This window comes from Pleurodeles waltl, chromosome 6 (genome assembly GCF_031143425.1).
Source record: "Pleurodeles waltl isolate 20211129_DDA chromosome 6, aPleWal1.hap1.20221129, whole genome shotgun sequence".
NCBI classification, from domain to species: Eukaryota; Metazoa; Chordata; class Amphibia; order Caudata; family Salamandridae; genus Pleurodeles; species Pleurodeles waltl.
The window spans coordinates 1504261126-1504271196 of record NC_090445.1 but is presented as its reverse complement, the minus strand read 5'-3'; the positions used below and the strand labels follow the sequence as shown (position 1 = coordinate 1504271196).

Here is a 10071-nt window from a genome sequence, read left to right as displayed (position 1 = left end):
ATTTATATCCAAAAATATCATCAGTGTGGTTGGTGAAATGTGGCACTTGAGCAACACAATGCGACAAAAGTGTCCCTGCATGGGACAGAATCTGTGAAATAAGTTGAGGTTCTAGCCTATGGTAAGGTTAATTCAAAGGTGAAGAAAACAGAGGAAATAAAATCAGTTAGAAACAGTTGTAGAGCCAAACACACCAAGAGGAATCAGTGTACCATCCTACATCCATGTACTTCAATCGTTTCGTTACATCATAACAAGCAGAACAGTTGGTTGTATAATAATTTTTTATTAGCATTTCTGTAAAATTTTGAAATTCTCACAGTACGATTTCTTTAAAACGCAGCTTATGTAAAAATTTAAAAAAAAAAACTTTTTTAAAAACATATTATAGAGTAAATTGATATGTCCCTTATAAAATACTGAATCAGTGCTCAAATGGGAACAGCAATTCCAGCTATTATATTATTAGCATGAAAACAATGGATGTCAGTGAAGTAAACAATAAGCAGACACTACTATGCCCAGTAGTTGAATGCAAAATCTGCACATCTTACAGGTGTTTGCCTCTCTTAGGAGCAGTGTTCTGCAAAGAGGCTTAGGCTCAAACAGAAAACGGTAATAATCCAATTCAAAGACGCTATTAGTGGCTTTCCAAAAATTAAGGCAAATTTAGTTGCGAATTTCACTGCTCAAATAAGCGTATACACAACCTAATACTTAACTAGTGTATTGATTTATGAGAACTTACTCCAATACTGATATTAAGCCAAATTTTGCACATTCTGCACCCCGGTCCTCTCTAAAATGTTTTTCTTTATGAATGTGCTGTGCAAAACAGATTCCTTCTGGTGGCTGGAATGATTTTGTAGAGCTGGATGTACATTCTGGTGCTCGACTTTCACCTACGAAAGCCATTAATTTCATGGGCTACTGCGACAATCCTTTATTGCATGGGTTCCCATGTCCAAACAAGACTGACAGATGCTACTTGTTAAGCTTTAACCACCCAGATAAAAATTACTGTCCAACACGGCGCATAGCCAACGGGCACAGCTGAAAGATCTATAAATAGATTTAAAAAAAGGAGAGGTATGGTGTTCCACAGATGCATGTAATCACATGAAAGCCTTTTCAATGTAGGCGAAAGAGAAGGAAACTGGAATACAAAAAAGATATTCTAAGAAAATACAGAATTAAAATTGTCAGCGATTCCTTTAAATAGCCTCCATTTTTGTGGGGTTGCTCAGCACGATGACCTATTCTAGTCATTTACCAATAATTTAATTCCCTGTTTCGTAATGATCAGGGAAAGCAAACACTGACAAACTGGTGCTTGGAAGAGGCAGGAGCCACACCACGCCACGCCTGGTTTTCAAAAACGTGTTGGTTTTCCACAACTGGAGATATATTATAACCCGACTGATAATACTGGTACTTTCCAGGACTGTGAAATGCAACCTGGTGCTTTTGCGAAAACGTGTGGGACACATGCACACAAGGAAATTTCAAGTGCATGTTCACCGGAGGCCATACTAGTCTGGTTGAATTAGGCCAGCATGTGCACCTCAGGATACCTGAGAGCTAGGGCCTCTTTATCAGCAGACATCTTCCTATCATTCAAGACTTAAATCACAAACATCACACTTGATTTAGACATGTCACAACACAGGAGTTACAGAGGTTTGAGGTCAGCATTTGATGTGTGCATATTCTCACCAGAGCAACATTTGAATCATGGTAATTAAATCACAGAAATAAATGTTTTTTTCCGTTGAAGATACAAAAAAAACATATACCGCCCAGCATTATTTTGTAGAACTGTTGGTGTTTGTACCGGAGTAAAGTTGTACAGTCCAGATGGCTTGGGCAACAATGCCCAAGGAGGTGCTCCAGAGAACAAAAGCACCACAATGATTAAAACCTTTCAAAAGCTTGCTGTAAGTTGCTCCGGAAGCAGGAGAACCCACTTGCCTAAGGCTAGGCTTTATATCACTGAGGCTACTAACAATTTTACGACGACTGCTTCATCTCAAAGAGACTGATTGGTTCAAATCGAGTGTCAAGCCAGCTACAATCCAGCAGATTTATCCCAGCATAGTAAGATTTTTTTTTAACTAGATCACAGAATTTTCAAAACACTTTTAGATTCAGCCTAAATGCAAGTAACATACATTTTTAACTAACGGAACAATCAATTTACTGATTTTGGTAGCAGAAAAAATGAGTGACACCCCTCTAATTTTTATGTATTCAACAACCTGGAGTAGACTCTTTGTAGCCTGTGACCACTGTTAAGTCGGACCAAAGATAATCGATTTTTTTTTTTTTTTATTCCAGTTTAAGTGTATTTTTTACAAAAAGCATTTCTCGAAATGTTGTCAAAAAATAATGTAAAGACTTTACAAACACACAAACACACTTTGAATCTGGACAAACAAGGTTCTTTCTTTTCGGTTCCTGAAACAGACAGACATTCCAAACGTCTCTCTTCACCACCAAGGTGCCCTGCCATTTCCACCCCCAAAAAAATCGGATTTTGCTACTCCCACAAACATCCAACAGAAAACCATTAAAATCAAAGTTTCTAATGGCAACATGATCATTAAAAAGGCTGTATCACTTGACTGAGTAGACTGGAGCTTTTTATGAGAAATGACTGCAACTACAATGAACTGGCTATTTAAGGCACACTCTCCGAGGCCCATCGGTAGTTTGAAAAGAAGTGGAGTACGATAGGCCTCAAGGGACAGACAATTCTTCAAATATGTTGAGGTGACCATGGCTGTGCCGCACTCAAACTTTGTCCATTGTGAACACTGCAAGTCAACACCAACCCTTTGCTACCCAAACGTGCTAATTTAGCAGAATGTCTTGTATTGCAACTAAGGCTGCAGAGGGGCCTTTTAGCTTGTAAACAGCATAGTTTCATTGTACATCTGAACATTATTGCACAACAAAGTCCACAGTTATCCATCCATATAAAACAAGCCCTTACTTTCTGTTGATTCGTATGTTCTTGTGGAATGACTGCCCAAAGATTAATTTCAATACCCGCCCCATCTCCACAACCTTTTTCCAGCACAAAGCTGGATCCATTCATGTACACAAGTTATACTGTCTCACGTGTTCTTTGACCTGATTGTGCGGATCGCGCTGACTGGTAAGACCCAAATGATTTTCCCGTCTGGTCTAACAACATTTACATGAATACATTGCCTAAATGGTATTGCCAGCTGGTGCCCAAATGTGTTAGCAAGACTGGCTTGCATAAGGAAGCAACATTTTATGAGATTCAAGGAGTCTGATTATATAACTTGAAACTCGGATACACCCCCATCCCACATACACACACAAAATATGTATTCCAAAATTACATGCAGTCTTGAAAGTGGTTGACTTTCAGTTCAATTACAACCTTTGACGGTTGATGAGATGACGACTTTTATTGCCCAGCCCAAATATTCCAGCAAAGTGTGAGCCTGTGCTTAATGAAGAAATATACTGCACAAATCATATACAATCTACAAAAAATGTTCATTCCTGAAAGTTTGATTCTCGTCCATTTTTTTGTCGACAGTGTTTCATGTCCGGAAAATGGAATAAATAAGCGACTTCGTAACATATTTCAGTAGAAGAGTACGTGAAGAAACAAGCTGCTCCTTTTACAGTCTCACAAGGTGGTGGTTTATGAACTGCTTTATTCCCTTCTCGGTGTTCGCGTTCTAAATTACCGGTAATGCCGAAGGTAGACTAGTTTCTGGGGTTGAAATTTCTCTCTGCACAATGGACACTCCGTCTACAAAAGACACAAATGATATAGATAATATTAGTTTACCGAAATCTTGATAGAAGCAACCCTTCCTAATGTTTATTTTAGGACAGCAACAACCTGTGGGACACTCTGTGCTGGTGGCTGCACCCCTCGTAATCACTTTGTCTTGCCGTTATGCTAAAGATTGGAACCCATGTGTATCCATATTAGGAACATTTCTGCATTCCGTGCCATAACCCGCTGCTTTTCTTACTCATAAAACAACAGCTCCGGGAAACAACGCCCAATTGCAGACAATGTAACAACAAACAACATATTTTGAATAGTTTACATGTTCTAATGCGTGAAGAGGCAGTGTTGTGTAATTTCTTAGTCCCACAAACATCATTTTTATGTCTGGTGTTAGCCAAGACCTTCTGACTGTAGTAAAATTGTTATAATTTAGTTTACTTGTGCATAGGGGGCTTTCAGGCAACCCTCTTTATCAATTTGTCATTTTTTGTGTTATTCATGTTTTTCATCTACTGCATAATGCAGCATGGGGCAATGGGTCAGCCTACTTCAGCCACTGACAAACTTCACAGTGAGTGATGACATGCTGCTCTTTCACGAAGAACACTTTTGCACACAAAGTAAATCCTTCAGTGCCAGGGAGTATTAATGCAATATGTTCATTTTGAGACCAAAACATATTGCTGCTTTTTTCAAATATCTTTTTTATAATGTTAAGACCCTGGCAGCTGCCATAATAAAGATTCCTAAAACCAGTGGCAAAACAGAACAGGCATTGAAAAAGTGAAAAGGCTGCCAGCTGCCAGACAGACTGACCCTGCCAGTGGTTGTTTCTTCCAGCAGTGACTTGCATCATTGCCTTCTGAAGAGTGTTCAAGTAAAAGAGTTTTGGCAGCACCGTAGTAGGCTCAGGTGTCAAGCTGTGGTTCCAGAGAAGCCACGTGCTCATTCCCCAAAGATAGTGTATTGCAAGGGTTAATGCTGGAGCACCAAGACAACGTTTACATGCCAGAAATGGGTAATATCGCATTGTATCATCCAATTTATTTTAATATTCGGGGTCTGGTATAAAAATGTGTCTCTGAAGCTAAATCCATGGCTCACGTTAGCAGAAACACAGGTGTACTGGTTTGTAAAGTGTGACCACTGAGGAAATAAGTACCCCTGTGTGTGTGTGTGGGGGGGGGGGGGGTGAGGAGGACAGGAGCTAGAATGCCCCACTACTGCAGAGGGGCAAACTGAATAGGACAACAGGTCAACCCCCAGACATCTCCCCTTGCACAAAGCCTTCCGGGCTTTACACAAGAGTGGAGAGTCAGGAAGATACCAAGCCTGTACTTCCACATGCAAACCAAAAGTAAAGCTATCACGAAACCACATCAATTAAGCATTAAAAACAAAACAAGACAAAAAACATAAAGCAGATCTAAACGTTGCATATTTAATTTTAGTGCATATATGATTGCTAAATATTGTTATAATATGTTTTTTCCAAACCAGTAAAATGTGCAATGTGTATCTAGGACCAAATTCCTTATTAGAGAAAGAATAAGAATGCTCCCTGAGAGCCAGATGGCTAAAACGTTATTGGTACATCTAGCCACTTTTTCCTCTAAACTAATGAGGATATTAAACCATTTAGGAAGCCACTTTTCCTTTAAACTCATTGGAATAAATAAAGCCACTCAATAATACAAAACCAGTCATGTTCTTTAGAAGGGCCTGTCTTGGAACAGCACAGCAGACCTGGCAGACCATCTCTAATATTTGCTAATTGCATTATATGTCATCTTCACTGCATCACAACAAATAACCTCCAGTGGGGCATGCTGCTAAACACAGACGAAGGAAAATGCTGATCATGAAGTGGTGTTTGTTTCAGGACCACAGAGTGGGCAGAGGAACTGTTAATCTCTAAACCACTAAGAGACATAGGATGGTGTGGGCCAGTAAGGGTTGGATAAGTGTTTTAGAGGACTTTATTTGCTGTGTGTGGAAACACCCTAGCAGTCAGTCTGGGAAAGTCAAAACAAAGGAAAGTACGCGAGAGATTAGAAGAGTTTGGAAAGTAGCTGTGTAACAGCTCATGACAACCAGCCACTTAAAGCATGCTCATTAAAATGGACATTCGGTGGAGGAAAGCCAAGACCTTAAGAGTATAAGAACACAAGTCTTAAAATAATGTGTATTTTAAAAAAATTCTGAGAATGACCTATACAATGGTACCCAAGCAAGGTAATAGCACAGTATGTGCTAGTGAGAGATGATCTCGTACAGTCTTCAGTGCAAAACACGGTGTACAAAGGGAACATGTAAATCAACAAAAACAACTGGTACTGGTTCTCAAAAGTACCCCCATTTATTAAGATGTTTCAAACTGTCACTCCAAGTTATGAAGTAGTAAATTGTAACCTCAAAAGACAAACTTTGTGAAGGTCCCACGGCTAAGCCATCTGGCAATGCAGTCTTTGGCTGAAGTAGACACCGGCATATTTGTAGGTGAAGGTTCAACAAAGCAACTACCCTCCCTTGGCAACACAGGATTGATGAGGTACCAACAGCACATTTATTTTCCTCTCAATAAAGAGAGGAACCACACATTTAGCCCCTCGGCTGCCCTCTGAGAAACCATTGCAAATGAAGCACTTTTTTCCATCAGTAGTGCATGTGGGGAGTGATTTTCAAGGGAGATGTTTATTCTCCAAATATTCTGTAAATCCAAGTACAGTTCTTCAGCAGCATTTGTATTATTAATGTCCTGATATATCTTGTGTTACCTGTGTAGAATCAGGATCAGAGACAAAAGAGAATGAAGCCTTTGCAGATAGTTGTATTGTGGTAAAGACATAGGTTGGGGGAATAGGGGGTGGTTGACTTATCAACACGTGTGGGGTTGGTATCAGTATTGGTGCAACGGGAACTGATGTGGATCTTGGAGCTAGTGTGGAAGTCTGCATTGGAGTTGGTCAGGGCCTGGCAAAGGATACCAAGAGGTGAGACTGCTGTGAAGGAGGTAAACAGATTATAGGCCCCCTACTGCTCCTTGGGGCACACAAATATGGTAGAGGGAGTCTGAATTACATGAAAGATTTGCATTATAGCTACCTTGAATGTCGCTGTATGCAGCAAGGCTGGTGAATTCAGTGTGTGCTGGGACTGGATGAGGAAGTAACCTGGGACTGGTAACCTGGGACTTCAAACAGGTGCAGTGTTCATCTTGATGGCCTTGCATCTTCTCTTTTGAGGTAGAATGGAGAGAGTGGGTCAAGTTCTGCTTCACCCTTTTGAGTTTGCATTTGGACTTCGATTTTGACTTAGTCAAAGACTTCAAGAGGAAAATGGACCGCTTATGCGACACCCTGCAACTGGGACAGCAACAGAGTGGGCCCAAGATCTGCTCTTTGACCACAACATCTTCCTCTTCCTGTGTTTGCTGAAGTAAAGCTTCACCTCCTGGTCCTGGAGTGCTCTTGAGTGAATGAGAGAGTTCCATCAGTCAAGACTGGATCCCAGGCACCCAGGAAACACCTTGCGTGGGTCCTTGAGGACATCCACTTCCTGCAGTCTTGGCACAAATGAAAGGCTATAGTTTTTGGAAGGGACACTGTTCCCTTGCACACTGTCTAATAGTTTAATAAATCATGGTAGAACAACAAAAGTTAGGAGTGAAGAGCCAGCTCTGCATCAGACGGCAAAGAAAGAAAGTAACAGATGTCAGTGTGCAGGGTTGCCCTTGTAAGCAGTTCTACCTGCCACTTCTGGAGCATTACGAAGTCAATGAGGAGCTGCACACCACCACCTGCCAGAAAGCAGGAGCACTGATGCTGAAGTTCTTCAGATCCAGCCTGGCATCAGAGGTTATTCAAAAGATGAGGAATCTGCAGGTAGAAATATCTATCAGACCATATAACTTTGAAAAAGTGTTCTAGGGTATTGCACATTCAAATATAATCTACTGTTTTAAGGTATTGGAGTTAATCCCATTATGGGGAAGGAATTATCATTGGTTCAATTAACCAATAGGATACAAAGGAAATTCTCAACATCCTCAAAGTAGGGGTCAGAACTGGGCAGTGATGGTCCTTATGGAATCCTTGGGTGTTCACCTTAGTTATTAAGATGAATTAGCATGGAGTTCACCTTCTGGTGGAAGAATTAAGCCTCAAAAGCAATTACAGTATTATTAGGCCTAGATAAGATCATGTCCCAGAGCATTTTAGTTCAGATCAAGGAAGCACCTCAAGCTCTGGGTGAGATAGGCACATGGGCTAACTAGGAGAAGGTTGGCGAGTTACCTAAAATTAAGAGTATGCTTTGGCTTTCTGAATTAGATGAGAAACCAATAAATACCTGCCCAATGCCTAAAGGTGCAAATTGCCCGCCTGGAAGAATTGTCCACATAAGAAATTATTTTTATAGAGTGTAGAAGGTCTGTGAAAACAAGATACAATAATGGATGGTCAATGGGCAAGGCATGCTGTTAAGCATCACAGATAGTGCAATCTGGCCTAAGCTACTCGTAGAGACAGAAAGCAGGTTAGCTTAAGAGAATTGTGATTTGGCACAAGCCATATCACCTGAAGCTAGCTGCCAAAGGCATGGGTGGAGGGCAGGAAATGAAAACACATGCTGGCAGGCAAAATCAGATACAAAGGCTTGAAAATTCAAGAATTGGTAGAAAACAGTATGGAATCAATTAAATATGCTTTGGGATAAGTACCCAATCATCAAGGAGCATAAAGAAAGAACTGGACTAGAGGCAGCACATGGGTACAAAGGAAGCCTGGATGTGGAGCATAAGCTTTGGGTTACAATGAGAATAGAATTTTTTCATGTTTCATTCTCATAGCCTGTACGTATACTCTCAGCCTGCACTGAGAATTTTATGATAAATCTGGAAAGGGTGGGACAGAGGTACCGCTTTACAGTTCTCTATAGTGCATGTTGGAAAGAAGATACCTACTTTGGGTCTATACTAACTTTATATGCAGAAGGTTTACAAAAAACATCTACTTCTACACATTAATAAGCCAGAAGCAGCACTGATATTTGCTAACTTTGCCTTTCTCAGAGTTGAATCTCAGTTTTTCTTAAGTGCTTAAAACCCTTGTGTTGGTGTAATAATTGTTAGTCATTCAAATATCATGGAACTCCTGGTAAGATGGGTTGTTGGTCTACAAGACCAATAAAGGAAATAGATCAATCTAAAAAGCCCACTCTATTGTTGTATTTTGTAATCACATCAAAAGGCATTGCTACCTCCAGCTAACAGAGTTCAGTGTTGAGAAACTCATGTTTCATACTACAAAAATCCATCTCACCTTGGTGTTGCACCACTCTGTAATGCATTCCCAGCAGAAAAGATGTCCACATGGTGTGGCTGTGGTATGCCTTCGATGTTCCAAGCATAACGTGCATCTGGAGTTTCGAAGAAGAGATTTTTCTTGTGGTGGGGCTCTTTGATAATAATAAATTTTAAAAAACACAGTTATTGCATTTTACCAGTATGCTCCTCAATTAAGCAACTACCTTTTATCTGAATGCTCTTAAATTAGACCAACACCTCATACTGGAATTCTCCTCAATTAACCTACAGAACAAAGGCGAAAGTGAACTAATTATGACTATTTATCTAACAGCAACCAACAGGAACCTGTGGATTAAGCAAAGACCAATCAGAAAAGTATCAGCTTCAAAACTATGGACCTATTTAAAATAGTTATAACAGCAGCAACAACGTTACATTGCTTGCTAACTAGTGACCTCATTTCAATGCGCTATGCGGTGCTGGAACTGGAAACAAATTACTACGGGAACCAATATATTGGGAGTCAAGGTGAGCCAGATATAAGGGGATATGGTCAAGACAGGCTGAGCTTGAAAAGCAGAGTCTGATAGGCAACTTATACATTTGTTGTTAAAAAAAATATGCCACAAAGAAATTGCCAACAAGAATGTATGTGACTGTAAATCAGTTCTCCATTACTTAAGTGGTCACACAACACAGTTGAGGCACCTGCTGCAGAGATCATTGGGTCCCCAGCAGTTTACAGGGGCTAATAACAGAGGTAAGATAACTCTAGTCATTAACACAGTTCTAAGAGTGTACTGTGTTTGGTCCAACCAGAGTTTTGACTCACTCCTAAAGTAGCACAGAGGGTTAATATGCCTGCAAAGCACACTGAGTAACATGCAGACCACAAATTTGTATTTTATTTAGAAAGGTGAGTGGGCTACTGCTTTTTCTACCTAGATCATTTTGGTACCACCTGTTCATAAATTGCAAG

At 40.3% G+C, this 10071-nt stretch overlaps 1 protein-coding gene across 1 annotated transcript in view; it reads right to left on the bottom strand.

Moving 5' to 3' along the window:
* Nucleotides 1-270: 270 nt before the first annotated feature.
* PEX10 (peroxisomal biogenesis factor 10) overlaps nucleotides 271-10071 on the bottom strand; it is a 59509-nt gene continuing 49708 nt past the window's right edge. Inside the window, exons 5-6 of the mRNA XM_069240986.1 lie at nucleotides 9106-9241; nucleotides 271-3796 (exon numbers count right to left, since the gene is read on the bottom strand). Coding sequence (XP_069097087.1) covers nucleotides 3728-3796; nucleotides 9106-9241 — 205 coding nt within the window. The 3' untranslated portion in view covers nucleotides 271-3727. The remainder of the gene's footprint in view (nucleotides 3797-9105; nucleotides 9242-10071) is intronic.